General features: G+C 36.9%; 1 protein-coding gene across 2 annotated transcripts in view; it reads right to left on the reverse strand.

Moving 5' to 3' along the window:
* Positions 1-12210, reverse strand: part of LOC124777703 (Werner Syndrome-like exonuclease) — a 58263-nt gene extending 46053 nt beyond the window's left edge. For both annotated transcript variants that reach the window (XM_047253198.1, XM_047253199.1), the window contains exons 1-3: positions 12019-12210; positions 11721-11821; positions 6358-6490 (exon numbers count right to left, since the gene is read on the reverse strand). In XM_047253198.1, the coding sequence (XP_047109154.1) occupies positions 6358-6490; positions 11721-11821; positions 12019-12072 (288 nt within the window). In that variant the 5' untranslated portion in view covers positions 12073-12210. The remainder of the gene's footprint in view (positions 1-6357; positions 6491-11720; positions 11822-12018) is intronic.
* Between the last annotated feature and the right edge of the window lie 4948 nt (positions 12211-17158).

The following is a 17158-nucleotide window of genomic DNA, read 5'->3' on the forward strand; positions in this document are numbered from 1 at the left end:
GTAAGACCTCATCAGATTTACTTTCACTAGTCTTAAAAGGTAGCCTCGTTTGTTTTCCTTTTATGCATATCTCACAAGGGTCCTTGGATACACTATAATTCTCTATTCCCTTTACCATATCCCTTATTAAAGACACACTCTTTCTATTTAGGTGTCCAAGTCTGCAGTGCCATAAAAAAAAACTTTCACTGAGTATACTGAGTGACTAACATTTCTATGCTTACGTTCAGTGGTATCCAACTTAAAAATACCCCTTTCGTTACTTGCTGTAGTTATAACTTTACCATTTTCGCTGATTACTCTTGCTCAGTGCATGTCAAAAGTGACTATTTCCCTTCTTCACAATTTCCCCTACATACAGTAGGTTAGTCGCAACAATTTTTACATAATGAACATCATGTGCTGTAACCGTATTGGGTTCACTATTTAAACTTACTTGTAGGTCTAGTTTTCCAGCCAAATGACATTGGAGCTTGCTGTCATCAACAGTTGATATTCCCATATGAGTCTTATCTTTAACATCATAAAGAAGAGATCTGTCTTTAACAATATGCACAAATGCACTTGAGTCTAAAATCCATTCCAGTTGACAATCACCTACATCTCCAAAAGAATAAAAACACGAGAGTGCCTTACCTTTATTATTGGTCCCTCTCTCTCTGGACTATCGGCAACATACCTCTTTTGCTGTGTGTCTGACCTTGGGTTTACTTTTTCTCTGACAATACGCCCCTTCTTCTGACATCTATAACACATCACTAATTTCTTCCTTTTGTTTTTTGAATAAAGAGCACATGCAGTTCCCTTTTCCAACACATGACAGCTCGAAGTACTCTTTACATCCTGTAGGATTTTCTCTTTAATACTGTCACCCATAATTGATATACCTGAGCTTTCCAGTCCCATAATCATAGGCGCATACCTTTTGGGTAGTCCTGCCAGCAGTAGTGTCCCTATCCATTCGTAAGCGATCTCAAACCCAACATTCCTCAGTCAGTTTTGCTGAAGTATTTGTCTACACTCCTGCATTTGTCCAGCTGAGTGGTAATTAACTCATGCAATAATACTAATTTTCTTGTAAGACCTCCATCCTCAAATGCACTTCGTAATTTGTCCTAGACTTCTTTCACTGTCGCAGCTTTGAACATAATTCACTGAATCAACCAGTAACACCAACCTTGATTTTGCTTTCCTATCCTTACTTGAATAATTCTGATCTGTGGATTTCATTGTTCCATCAACTACATCCCACAGGTCGTCCAAACGTAAATACGCTTCAACTGCAAATTTACACGTTGCATAGTTTTCGCGACCCATAAGTCTTTCAATCTGCAGAATTTGTGCCGCACCCATTTTAACGATATTTGATGTTTCTTAACTTAAAGAACAATACCGAAGAATAATACAAAAGAGTTGCATTTATCTTGTAAGGATAACTCATACTTCACACACGTGGACTACTTGGAACTTTTCCAATACTTTTTCATTACTATATTATGGATATACTTATTCCAAGTGCATCGCTGGGCCCATAACCTATTAGAGTCGACACAGTTCAATAAGTAATAATGAGAAAAAGACATTTAGTGCCTGTAACTATACTTGCACTTCTGGGTAAAATACGTTGAACACAACAACCCAGGAACATTATATTACACACATAAAACTCAGAGTGTATAATAGCACCAGAGAGATCTATTATATTTCACATGATGCACTTCGCCTCCATCTCACACGAAATATATTGATCACACAGTTCCAACAATATCCAAGGATTTCTATTAGGCCTTGTCATTTTACCTCTTTGTTCCTCTGCTGCTTTCACTATTTCATCTCTCAAAGCTACCCATTCATCTCCTACAGTATTCCTTTCCCCTTTCCCAGTCAATCATTGTCTAATGCTCCCTCTGAAACTGAACCACCTCTGGTACTTCCAACCTATCCAAGTCCCATCTCCTTAATTTTCTACCTTTTTGCAGTTTCTTCACTTTTAATCTACAGCTCACAGCCAATAAATTGTGATCACAGACCATATTTGTCCCTGGAAATGTTTTCCAGTTTAAAATCTGGTTCTGAAATCACTGTCCTACCATTATATAATCAATCTGATACCTTATGGTGTCTCCATGTCTCTTCCATATGTATAACCTTCTTTAATAATTCCTAAACCAAGTGTTAGTGATGATTAAATTGTCTCCTGTGCCAAATTCTACCAAGCATTCATCCCTTTCCCCCAGTCCATATTCACCTGCTAATTTTTGTTCTCTTTCTTTTCCTACTACCAAATTCCAGTTCCCCATAAGAATTAAATTTTCCTCTCTGTTCATTAAAACTTTTTTTTTTTCTCTTCAATTTCTTCATCAGCAGAACTACTTGGCACATAAACTTGTACTACTGTTTTGGGTGTTGGATTTGTGTCTATCTTGGCCATGATGATGTGTTCACTATGCTATTCATAGCAGCTAACCCACATTCCTATTTTCTTATTCATTATTAGACCTACTCCTGCAATACGTGTATTTGGTTTTTATATTTATTTATTTACTTTCTGTCCATATAACAAAAAGTTTTTCGACATTGTCAGGAAAATTTAGATTACATTACTCATATACAGTAAAATATTTACATTCTTTCATAACAACATATGGATCAGACACACGTCTATACACATTATTTTTCAAAAGGGTACTACAAGTAGATTCCTCTATAGTGTAACACAATTTAGCTTATATTTATAATAGTGCAGTACACATAATACAGTGTATAATTACATTCTTTCATACCACTGATAGATCGGAGACATTGTCTACGTACACTGTTTTCCAAGATGGCACTACAACTTTAAGTCCTCTATAGAGTAACAACACTTCTCTATTAATAATTGCTTCCTTCTACTCTTTAGCATATTTAGATTTACTTTCTTGAGTTCACAGGGTAGTGCATTGTAGAAAATTGCTCCCATTCTGTGTAGGCTGTGGTCCATTGCCTTTTTATTGGTCACAATTCTATAAAAAATTTTCCCTTCCCCGTATATCATAGTTGTGTACATTACTGTTTCTTATATTAAATTCAGGATTTTGTTTCATGAACATGACTGTCTGCAGTATATACATGGAGGACACTGTAAGAATTTTATATTTTCTACAGATGTCTCTACAAGGCTCCCTCTTCTTTACCTTGGCTACCATTCTTACTGCCTTTTTTTGTAATTTAAAAAGTCTATCTATATGAACTGCTGATGCCCCATCCCATATCTCAATACCATACTGAAGGTGCGGATGAATTAACCCAAAATATATTTGCCTTAAAGTATCATGGTCCAAGAAGGCTGAGACCTGTTTCAGTAGATACACATTTCTACTGATTTTCTTGCAAATATTATCTACATGATCTTTCCATGATAAGTGTTCATCAACAACGATGCCCAAAAATTTATGTGATTTGCATATGCAAGACCCAATGGGGATGTAAATACAGTATCAGTTATGGCAGCATTATAACTGTGGATGAACTTCATTATTACCGTTTTGTCTTTATTTACAAGAAGCTTGTTTGCTGTAAGGTATGCGGACAGAGTATTGAAACTGCTCTCGGTACTGTTAGCTGCAGACTGCATATCACTGCCACAGTTGATGAAGGATATGTCATCGGCATAGCTTACAACCACACAATTTTGGGGTTCAAATAAGTTATTTACATATACAAGGGACAGAAAAGGCCCTAGTATGCTTCCTTGAGGCGCGCCACATTGAAGTGTCCTGAAGTTTGATTTGGTTGTTAGGAGCTGCTCATTATTTTGATAAGTTAGCTTTACACAGTTTCCGGTCTTTCAAATAGGAGGCAAGTAGTTTCAAGGCTAGTCCTCTCAACCCATACTCTTCTAGCTTACACAGAAGAAAGGTATGATTCACAGTATCAAAGGCTTTATTTATAACCCTGTACTTACTTAACCAGAAGTCCTGTTCCTCTCCCACTGAACTTCACTAATTCTCGCTATATCTAACTTCAACCTTTCCATTTCCCTTTTTAAACTTACTTGCCTGCCTGCCTGCCTCATTAAGGGATCTAACATTCCATGCCCCAGCTCGTACAGTGTCAGTTTTGTTTCTCCTGATGATGACATCCTCCAGAGTAGCCCCGCTTGGATATCTGTATAGGGGACTATTTTACCTCCGTAATATTTTACCCAAGAGAATGCCATCATCATTTAACTATACAGTAGAGCTGCACGACATCAAGGAAAAGTAACAGCTGTAGTTTACACTTGCTTTCAGCTGTTCACAGGGTCAGCACAGCGAGGCCACATTGGTTGATGTTGCAAAACCAGATCCATCAATCACCCAGGCTGTTGCCCCTGCGACTACCGAGAGGTCTGCTGCCCCTCTTCAGGAACCACATGTTTGTCAGTCTCTCAATACATACCCCTCTGTTGAGGTTGCACCTATGGTATGGCTATCTGTATTGTTGAGGCATGCAAGCACCCCACCAGAGTGGGGCCCATGGTTCGGGGGGAGGAGTCCCACTTCAGAGCTATGAAAAGCGAGTCAACACATACTCATCTCAAGAACCACGATGTCATACTATTAATTCCGATATATTCTGAATTTCAGAGGTTCCTCCAAGTCATGGGTTGGTAGTGCAGATCCTGTGGTACTCCCCTGACAAGTTCACACATCAGTGTGGGCTGCTCCCTTGTGGTTGGACAGAGGCTCTGGAATAATACACTTAAAAGCACTGAATAAAAAGAACTACAGTTTGTAGTAATATTTTTATTTATAAGGGAGAATAGATATAATGGACTGGAATTGTAATGTACTGATGCATGATGTGATGTAGCAAGCAGAGCTCTTACAAGTTACCCAAATATTACTAATAAAATTGAATACACATTATGAGGTAAGCCTTTGTAATTACTGGAATTTTACAAAAGTATTTAATTTGATTGCAGCTGTGTGTAAGGCATATAAGCGAGGTTCTAGGGTGGAGATGAATATAGTAATGTGGTCTGAGAAACAAAAGCCAAGAGTAAATAAGCAAATGAATCCTAGAAACACGCACATATAAATTTGATTTTTCAGAAATACCCAATAATTTAAGATCTTTGTACAAAAAAATAGAGAACATCACACTGAACTCTTAATCATGGAGGCAAAATTCTACATAGATGTTATTTTTGTGCTTTATTTTGTAGTTGTTTAAATCACAACTTGCGTGAATGTGTGAAATGGTGGATAATTATAATCAGACCACTAGAACACCATACCCTGAAAACAATTTCATCAAACTCATTGCATGTCCTCTGTCCTCAAACACCTTAATTTTCCCTTAAGCGGTATAAATGTTGTAGAACGCAAGTACTTTATGATTAAAAGAGACCACTCACTGAAAAGCACAAGTGTTGAGCCGTTGAAACGCAAACACAAAAGAAGGAAAACTTGCTTGTTTTCAGACTTATCCTTTGATGAGCTACAGTACAAACACATGCACATGCGCACACTCATGCTCAGGCATATGAGCATATACCCCTACATGGTGCCGGCTACACTGACAGGACAGTGTCAATGCTAAATGCTATTTTGTGGCAAGTGGGCTGACAGTGGGGGTGGGGGTATAGTGTGGGGTGGGGGTAGAGTGTGGGGTGGGGTGGGTAGAGATGGAGAGGGAGGTAGAAGGTAAGGAGAGGGATTGGGAGTGGGTGGCTAATAGCTCAAAGTGAGGCCAGTTTGCCAGTTAGGGATGCAGGAGGGAGGGGTGGCAGCTATAGCTGTAACAGCCAGTGGGAAGCACTACAATCTGAGGGAGGGCCAGCCTGTAGCACCAGTCTCTGCGATTACGACTGGGCCATACGGTCTTCGAGGAACACCCTTCCATCTGATCACAGTCATAACACCTTCCAGCAACCAACCTCCACATTTAGTCTCCGAATCCACTCATCCCTCCTCACACATTCCTCCCATCAGAATTTTAATCTCAGGTAGCTCGCAGTGCCCGCAACCTCCACCCAACAGTTCCCCTTTCCTCCACTGTCACTCCCTTCTAATTCATGACCCCACATAGCCTTCAGTGTAATGTGCTGCCTTTCTTAAAGCATGATAACAAATAGGAGACACCACATTACACAGACTTAAATGTCACAATGATTCCATTGTTTATTATAACTCTTGGCATTGAACATCTCTCACCATCCTACATCTGCATTGCAACCACTCTAGAAATGCATCATCTTCTTTATATAATATAATATTGCTATTAATTTTTTCTACTGAACTCTCACTAAAGCTTTTGACAATTTTTTAAAGTAGCAACTGAGTTATTTAGCAAATTGTTCCAACAGCAACTATACAAGAAAATACTTACATGAAATAAGTGGCACACATTTTCATCATGACAAATCTGTATAAGTGATGTTTTCCCACTCCCTGTTTTGCTATTTACAGGCCACTCCATGTCAAACCCAACAACCATTTCATCTAGACTTGTCAGCATTTCCCTGAAATACAGGTACAATATTAATGAAACATTGAAAAATATGTGGAAAAATTGGGAATTAGACATCACTTATTAAAACTCTGTGTCAGTGTCATATCCCGTTATACAACTGCTCTTTTCTTTTAGTGCGAACAACACAGAAAATAATCTTTTTAAACTGTCCATTACAAGTACTAGAAGAGCAAAAGATTATGCGACTTGATACCTTTCCTTTCAAATGTGACTGTTTTTGACAAAAAAAAAAAAAAAAAAAACAAAAAAAAAAAAAAACTTAGCTGCAATTGTACAACTGCTGTTCCCATCTGCTTTCACCTGAGGTGAAACTGTGTTGTTTTGTATAACATCATGTGGTGCAGTGTATCTGAAAGGGAAAGTGTTTACAAAGGGTGTGTTGGAGTATGTGGTGGCCCTCTGTAGTGTGGAGTATTTATGTTTCTTGATTGTTTGTGAGGGCAGCATTGGAAGATATTTACTTGCATGTCTGGATGACCAGACATTATTGACGAAAGATAGCTGACTGAAATTGCTTTGAGATAAACTCGCTGAATGTGAATAATATGGCTTCAGCTGTGTTTGTATAGATTTACTACCTGTTGATGGCATGAAAATTTTTGCCGGACCAGGACTCAAACTCAGATTTCCTGTTTATCGTGAGTGGTCACCTTAACCATTACGATATCTGTGCGCACCTCCTGGACTGACCCAAACTTCTGTGCGTCATATGTCAACATCCCCATTCCATAGTCTGCTACATCCATCACTAAATGCTCGCACTCTACTCTGTGTTCCCACACCAGTCAGAATGAGACTATGAGGCATCAAGACCTATGATGATATCATCTTTTGTCCACACTGGTATTTCAATGTTTACTTGCACATCTGGATGAACAGACATTATTGGTGATAGAAAGCCATACAATATTGCTTCAAAACAAATTCACTGAATGTGAATAACTTGTCTTCAGCTGTGTTATAGAATTTTGGTTTAGATTAACTACTGATTGATGACATACGAAATAATTACAGATGGCTATCTATTGCCAACAATATCTGTTCATCCAGACATGCAGGTAAATGTTATATGCCAAGGTGGAGAAAAGATGATGAAATCACAGATCTCAATTCCTTCTAGTCTCATTCTCATTGGAGCAGGAATACAGAGCATAGCTGTGAGCATTCAGTGACGAATGTAGCAGACTATGGTATTGGGTTGTAGACAGTGTGACGTATGGAAGTTTGCATCAGTCCGACAGATTGCACAGATAGCCTAACAGTTAAAGCAACCACTCGCGACAAGCGAGAAATATGGTTTGAGTCTCAGCTTGACACAAATTTTCACATGTTATCAATAGGTAATAAATCTATATCTAAAACAGCTGAAGCCATGTTGTTCGTATTCAGCGAGTTTCAAGTTTGGATTTATTACTGCGATGTGTTGTTTACAGCTGACAATTTAATTTTATGTTTTGTTATTTGTTACTTATGGATATGACAATGAAGTTCACTAGCATGTCCCTGCATGCCGCAATGGTGGCGACCAGTTGACTGCAGTTAAATCCCTATCATTATTCTGTTTAATTGCTGAGTACATGAAGTGCTATGTTTGTGGAATGAGATTGTTCAAAGTTGCTGCATCTCGGACTGGGGACCAGTATATGTAGCACTGTTGGTGGGACAATGTATGGCATTGGTTTCTGGTTTGAGAAGTCTATATTGGCCATTTGAGGGATTGCATTGATGAAGTATTATTTTTGTTATCACTAGATTGCTAGATTTATATACCGCCTGACTTTGGTAAAGATATTTTTTCTATTGTGGAATGTACTGTGTGTGTTTATGTCCATAACAGAGTTTCTTGTATATCGAAATTGTGTTAATAATTTTTTTTTTAATTTTTTGGTTGTGTTAGTTGTAATTATGCTCGATTGTGATAGGTAGATGCTGTGCAGTTTGTTTTATCTACATTCGTGAGGTTAGGTTTTTGATGTTGGTTATGTGAGCAAATTGTGGTTTTGTGGTACTGCGGATTTTGTTTTAGCTATATTGGTCAAGTGATATTTTCAGTATCAGATTTTGGACTTAAGTGTGGGTTAGTGGGCTTAATTTGAGCTATATATGTCAAGGGAAATTTCCGATACCAGATTATTTTATCAGTTTTTATTTTTTATTGTGGTTTTGTGGATTGTCGAGGATTTCATTTGCTTAATTTTTGTGTTCGTATGTCTTCATTACTAGGACTGCTGTATATTTAGTATACCCTCACCCAAAACCCCCTAATTCCCACAGTACCCCTGTTAGTTTAACTGATTTTTCGAAATTACACATTTTTCATGTTATTTGTGTTTGTTCACGTGTGTAGTGAGTGACATCATGGTCACCATATTGTATACACATGAAATGTGGATTCACCATCTTGGTAACTTTATAGATCAAAGCTGACAGATGGTATCACAATCTTCAGTTTTGCCATGGAACACAGGTATCAGTGGCAACAGACAGTATAAAAGTAGTAGTAGGAATGTCTGATTGAATACTGAGTTGATGAATTATGGTGTTCTTCACGGATTGGCAATAGGATTGCTGCTCTTCATTTTGTTTGTATGATATGCCTTCAACAGTAGTTAATCACTTCATAATGTATGGATGTTGTACTTCATCCGTATAAATATAAACGTAACCAATGTATGAGAGTTACAAGTTTCAATAAATATGAGAGAGAGATTTAACCTAGAATAATTTATTTGTAAATATCGATAACATGTTGTACATAACACAACCACATGATATCTGTCTTAAGCATGGAGACTTTGTTCTAATAGTAGAGTAACTACGATCAGGTTCAAATGACCATATGATGCTGACTGGCCTCCATACCCTTGTCTGCCAATGACGTTATTTGTAAGTGGTATGGAGGAGTACAGTGTTAGCAGACTCATCTCCTGGCAACTGAATGCTTTTCAGACCTTGACGCACTACTTCTCAATCACATAGGTCCTCTATTGGCCTCATGAGGATGAGTGCACTCCATTCCAGTGTTCCCAGTAAGAAGAAGATGACTGGCAGTACCGGGAATTTAACCAGGTCCTCCACGTGGACAGACACACTGACCACTCAGCTACACAGGCAGACACAATTGTAGCAGAGAACTATAATTTCAAGAGTGTTGCAGTTTGTAAGTACGCAATACTGGAGTATTGTATGAAAAATTTCCCCAAAATAAGCAGCAGCAAATGCTCAAATAATAATGTCAATCTCCCCTCCCCCTTACTTGAAATATCTGTTGTGATAATAGTCTGATCTACAGCACAGTCAGAGGTTAAGGTCCAGGTGGAAGGCAATAGTATGGTTATGTGACTAGGGCCTCCCGTCGGCTAGATCATTCGCCGGGTGCAAGTCTTTTGATTTGACACCACTTTAGCAACTTGCGCGCCAATGGGGATGAAATGGTGATGATTAGGACAACATAACACCCAGTCCCTGAGCAGAGAAAATCTCCGACCATGCCGGGAATCGAACCCAGGCCCTTAAGATTGACATTCTGTCGCGCTGACCACTCAGCTACTGGGGGCAGACAATAATATGGTCATTAATTGGTTAAGCCAACAACTGTGAGCACAAAATCTTGGCTATAGTGACAAGATGATCTGTAGTGTAGCCAGAAGTGTAGGTTAATCATTGGTGACATTTACTCACAGTACAGTACGCACAACATAGAAATCGTGCTATATGACTGGTTCAGTCATTTCTATTTTTGAACAGAATATGTTGTTGGCAACAGTCACTTGATATTTAATAGTTTTCTTGTGGATACTTAAAATCACAAGTCAAATTACAAAAGAGGGGAAGGGGGGGGGGGGGGGAGAAGCAGCATAATTCTTGCCATTAATGTATCACAGCCTAATCCACATATGGTACACTCACTTGTCATACTGCATTACAGTATGGGAAAATTTAGTCCATGGCAAAAATATGTCGTCTACCATAAACTTGTCTCCAAGACAAATGTAGAGAACTAAGTGCATTAACTTTGTGTTCATAATGTGTTTGTGACAATTGTCTTATGTCCTTGGAATATGCATGTACTACTTTGTTAATAAGAGATAGTCACTGTAAGAATATGGTCAACATGTGTCATCTTCATCTTGAAATTAACCACACGGATATCGTTGCCTGAAAAGGATCTCCTAAATGCTGGAGCAAGTCTGTACACAAATTACCACAAAAAACGGAAAACTTGTGAGTGAGGCACATTCAGAACAAAACTAAAAGATAACCTCATCATGTTCATATGGTGTAACATAATATTTAGAGGGCAGAAGGAAATTTTCCAAGCAAAAACATGATCAGTATAGACAAATATATAAATTGAACAAACAATTGGCTACTATTATCTGCAGTTCTTTTTTCTTTTGTTTCTAATACTTAGTTATTTCTATTACTTAGTTATTTTCATGTTCCATGGATCATTTTGCACGATAAATTGTCATTATGTGGAATGAGCCATTTTACATTAATATTAATTTGTACTCTAAACATCACCATCACCACCATATAATGTTGTCGCCCCCCCCCCCCCCTGCCCGAAATTAAAACATGAAATACAGACTGAGTTAGCAATTCCTGCCCACCACCTTTTACACATTACAAACATAGCAATTCTTCTACGGAATATAAGGAGCTGTCAAGGAGAAACTTTTTCAATTTATTTTCAAATTTTATCTTGCTGTCTGTTAAGACATTTTATATCACTGGGTAAGTAGTCAAAATTTTTGTTGCAGCGTTGTGCACTCCTTTCTGTGCTAAAGACTACCTTAATATTGAGTAATGAATGTCATTTCATCTTCTGGTATTGTAACTGTACTCACAGTTCCCTTCGAACTGTAGTGGATTATTTACAACAAATTTCCTGAGGGAATAAATATACTATGAAGCAGTAGTCAGAACGCAAACTCCTTAAACAGATGTCTACAAGATACACAAGAAATGCACATAAGCTCTACACATTAAGTGGGCTTGACATAGTGGAATAGGTTATGTAGTGTGAATGAAGTGGCTGAGAGATGTACCATACAATTTTTTAACAGAAAATTTAATAACTGTGGCGTATTTCTGTTTATAATTTACTTAATTATTTCTCCACAATTTTAGGTACATAATATTTTCTAAAATGTTCCAGTAAGATAAGTGCTACTACCAAACAATGTGAATTTCAAAGACAAAAGAATAATTACATAAGACTTTCACAAGCCATCCCACAGTCACCTACGGTTGCACAGTAGTTTATCTCTCCTTTAAAACGAAGAAATTCTGCTTCCTGTATTTCATCATTCCCCTGGAAAAAAAGCGAAACTGCCATTAATTGTTAATCACAAATTTCCTGTCAGCTAAATAGGATGTTCCCATTCCACACATATTTGGGCGAAATCACTCTAAATTTTTTGTTGGCGGACAAATATCAAACAGGTACTTAGATGACATATATGATTCACCCAAGCAAATGCCTGTTAGTACTGTTTATGTCTTCTTTACCTTTTTAGAAAGCCACACTGGCACAGTGCGAACCCTGTTTTGTTCATTCGACATTGTGACCAGTTTATATATGGATAAAATGGCAAATTATGTCACTCTTGTTAACACACATTCCCTACGTAACTCATATTTTACGCGCGCAATACTGTCAAATTACAAAACTAAAGATGTCAGTATAGCCAACACACACTGATGTCACAGAAACGTCTTGTGATAGTTTTTTTTAATCAGGTACTGTTTTCCCTAAAAAGAGAAATCCAGAGGAAATTGCTATGTCGCTATCGTGGAATCGATTTTCAGTACCAGGCCCAAAAAAGAATTTTCTGTAGCAGAAATGTGTCTCTACCATGATGATAAAATTATACAAATAAAATTTTGTGCAGCGATATTTTTTACATAATTATCTTTATGGGCCAGCTGTACAATCTCGGGTTGGAGCCAAGGAAAGCCAACCGAGGAATAGGCTAACCATGGATTAACTTGGAGCGGTACGACACCGTTCTATTCCCTTGTTAGCTATTCCCGCAATAGCGTTCCCGTCCAGCTAAGTTGGCAACAACTTAAGAGCATCCTGCATATTTTCACGTACGTCATTTCACATTTACTGAAGTTGTCGTCTGCAGAAATAGCGTGTCAACTGTGAGCGATAAGCGTTTCAGATTGCAAAAATTATTCGTTTGAGGATATTTTCAGGCTGGTGATATTGTAGACGGCTTCAAGAGTGTAGTAGAAAAAACAAGAATTTCTGTGTTCTCATTCAATGAAAACATTTAACTAAGTTTGTAGGGTACTTGCATGTATAACAGTGTAACAATCTATCGTCAAATTAGTTAAATGATCAGGTATTTGTTGTTTGACCAGTAAGAGATCTTTCTAGATTTCCGAATAAAGTATGGAACAAAAAATGTTCAACAGTTCCCAATCATAAACAACACCGGTCGACAAAGCAGCTATAACGGACGTACGAATTTTATTTTTCCGAGAAAGAAACACGTAAATATTATGCCTAGAAAAGGTAGCAGAGGCTATTAGATCAGTATCACCCCATACGTGGAATGTAAATTCCAAGCTGTGTTCGATGAAATTTACGATTTGATAAAGTTGTCAAGGGAAGGAAACCACAGACCACGTAGGGATATAATAGTTAGTTAGTTGGTAGCGTGTTCCATTGATCAATCGCACGGTACGATGGTCGTTATGATGTGAAACGTGTCAAGTGCACAAGAAATGCACATATGAAACAAAATTTTTTTAATATACATATTACAATACAGAATTAGAGATTAATATTTCTATTATTTACCGCATTCCCTTAAATGGCATACAATGCATATACTATATTTATAGATTTATTTATTTCTATTCAAAAATTCATCTATGGTATAGAAGGAGTTGTCAAGGAGATACGATTTCAATTTATTTTTGAAGCTATTCTGCTGTCTGTCAGAGACCTTATTTCATCTGTTAATTTGTCGAAAATTTTTATAGCAGCATTTTTACCCCTTTCTGTGCCAAAGACAGGTTTCTGGTATTATAATCATTAATATCACTGTTGTTTTCAAACTGGTCCATGTTGTTGAGAACAAATTTCATTAGTCAGTTGATGTATTGCGAGGCTGTTGTAAGAATTCTCAAGTTTTTAAAAAGATGCATACAAGCTGTGCGACTATGAACCCCACACATTAGTCTAACCACTTTATTTTGAACAGTGAATAGTTTTGTCTAAATATTGAGTTACCCCAAAATATTATTCCATATGACATTAGAGAGTGAAAGTATGCAAAGTACGTTAGCTTACTAATTTCTATATCCTCAAAATTGGCAATTATTCTGATCGCAAAATTGCTGAACCTAGTTGCTTTAGGAGATCCAAAATATGAATTTTCCAGTTAAGATTCTCATCTATATGTACACCCAAAAACTTAGTATGCTCTGCCCTGTCTACTGACTTCTGTTGATGTGTTATATTTATTGAAGAAACTGTGCTTTTTACAGCATAAATTGGATGTACTGTGTTTTTTTTTCAAAGTTTACAGCAAGCACATTTGCAGAAAACCAATTAATGACTTTTCTAAAGTGCTTATTTGTATCATTTTCAATTGGACTGTCTTTTACTGGATTAATAATGATGCTTGTATCATCAGCAAACAGTGCCAGTTCAGCTTCCTGTTTCAGATAGGAAGGGAGGTTGTTCACGTATATCAAGAACAGAAGGGGACCCATGATTAAACCTTGTGGAACACCTAATGTAATTTCAACCCAGTTAGATGAAGTGGCAAACTTATTTAAATCACTTGACCCATATAAAGAAACTTATTGCTTCCTGTTCTGTATGTATGACTTAAATCACCCATGTGCTATTCCATTTATACCATAGAATTGTAATTTCTGTAACATAATGTCATGGTTCACACAATCAAATGCTTTGGACAAGTCTCGGAAAATTCCTATCGATGACATTTTACTATTTAAAGACTCTATTATCTGGACAGTGAAATTGTATAATGCTGTGTCAGTGAAACAGCATTTTTGAAATCCGAACTGTGATTTACTAAGTATCCCATTACTGTTAAGATGGCTAATCACTCTTGAGTACATTACTTTCTTGAAGATTTTTGAGAATGCTGTAGGCAGGGATACTGGCTGATAATTATTGACATCTGTGGTGTCCCCCTTTTTGTAGAGAGGCCTCACAATGGCATATTTTAACCTGTCTGGGAAAATACCTTGAGTTAGTGATGCATTACATATGTGACTTAGAACATCAGCTGTAATTGCTCCACATTGTTTTAATATCTTATTAGAGATGTCATCTACTCCAACAAAACATTTATTTTTCAGAGATTTAGTAATTTTACTTATTTCACAAGAGGTTGTTAGGTGAAACTTAATCTGACTAAATATTTTCGAAACAGACTCTTCCATGTACTGCCTAGCTTTTTCTTTTGAACTGTTCTCACCAATTTTTTCTCCTACACTTATGAAATGATTGTTAAATACATTAGCTACTTGTGTACTGTTGGTTAGGAGATGGTCTTGTTGTCTTTAACAGTAATACTACCCACCCCAGTGATTACTTTTCCTGACTCCCTTCTAACAACATTCCATACTGGTTTTATTTTATTGATGGAGTTGTTAATTTCTTCTCTAACATACATATTTCTTGATATCCTTACAACTTTTCTCAGTATTTTACGATAATTTTTTGAGTGTAAAACTACTTCTGGATCTTTACTAGTTCTTGCTGTCTCTTTCTGAAGACACTTTAATACCTTAGTAATCCAAGGTTTCTTTGAAAAGTGTGTGGTATTACACTTAGTAATTTTCTTCGGGAAACAATGTTCAAAGAGGGATATAAAGTTAATCAGTTGTGCATCACGGTCTGACAATCCATTTACCACAGGGAAAGCATGCGTTTATTTTACATCCTCTTTCTGTACAAATTCATTATCTATTAGTGTGCTACTGTCCTCAGGGAAATTGATCACTGATTCTAAGTTACATGTCGTTAATAACACTTCTAGTTCACTTTTCCTATCAGAATTACTTAGAAAGTTTCCATTGAAATCACCACAGATTAATAACTTCTTCTTTTTGTCTGACAGGCAGCATAATAGGGAGTCAAACTTTTTTGTGAACAGCCCCAAGTCTCCTAATGGGGACCTGTACTCTGTTGCTAATATCAATACTACATTATCTAACTGAAGTTCACATGCACAAACCTCAAAGTGCTGATCAACACAAAATATAAAAGCAACCATGAAATGCGCTCTCCAACAAGCTGTGGCAACATAGACATTATTGATATTGATTTGACTTACAATCCTGATATTTAGAATGGTCAGTTCATTACAGCTACAAGAGATATCTACAGCAAGTACCTTTGCTGAATTATTGAAGATTGTGCACCCACTTTTACCGTTATTGTTTCTATAATGTGATTATTAATAATTATATTGAGCATACATATGAAGAATAAGATGTCAACATTTACAATAAACGAACTTTTTTTATAATCCTGTGGAAGAAATGTACTTATGGCACATACCCAAAATAGAGCCTGTTAGAGTACCCACCCCAAATGTTTCAGGAACAGAAATTATTTCATAAATAATGTTGGCTTTTGCAATCATCTTTAGCAGCTACATGTAATCTGGGAGGGAAGGTGAAGTAACTTTAGGTGTGACACCTTCACTTTGTTCTTCCTTTCCTACAGTCATTTCAGCTTAAGACTGTTAGTTTTGTTTTCAGAATAAAAATGCCTCTTCTCAAATGTGAAAGAATTAGCAGAGTCGCAGATGGTGCTACTTCACAAGTAACATGATGAGAACCAGAGAAGAGAGGAAAAACTGTCTTGATTAAGTAACAGCATATAGTCTAAAATTAGAATCAGAAAATACAAATTAAACATAAGATTTCAGAATAAAAATATCTTATTTCATGTACATCTGTTTATTTTATTTTCACTTAATTACATCAGAACTGAAATAATTAACAAAACTGTCTCTTGTGCATGCTGTCCAATGTCATACACATCCTTTCAATAACCCTGCTGGCTGTCTGCTTGCCAATTTCAATAGAAGCAAAATATTTGAGTGTCAGTAGTAGCTGCTTCACTGATGGGACAGTCATTTCAAATGACATGAGACAATTTGTTTGACAATTCAAGAGAGATTTAAAATCATATATTGCTTGCTACACCCTCGACTGTTATGATTATGTAGATTCAATAACTAAAGATTCCTTGTTAGCTGAATGAGAAGTGCCTGTGTTCTTATGACACACAGATAACAATTACTTCACGATAAACATGGATGTGGTTTGTGGATAAAAACTAACAACTGAGAAACACAACAGGGGCATCCTATAAGTTTCTTTAAAAGCCTATATTTCCTGCTAATTTTAGTGTGTTGAGCTTAGTTTGAGTAAGTACATATAATTTATACGTTTATGACAATAATTCCAGATAGTGTATAATGTTTTTGCTCTGAAGCATTCACTACAAGATGGACAGCACACAAAGTGTACAATATTTTCTGCTATAGGTGTGACTGAGTAAACTCTGGACAGTAGTGTACTATCAGAGTTTTTCTTACATTAAACAGTCATAAAAGCCATCAATTTCAGAAAAAAATGGTAC

This window comes from Schistocerca piceifrons, chromosome 2 (genome assembly GCF_021461385.2).
Source record: "Schistocerca piceifrons isolate TAMUIC-IGC-003096 chromosome 2, iqSchPice1.1, whole genome shotgun sequence".
Classification (NCBI taxonomy): Eukaryota; Metazoa; Arthropoda; class Insecta; order Orthoptera; family Acrididae; genus Schistocerca; species Schistocerca piceifrons.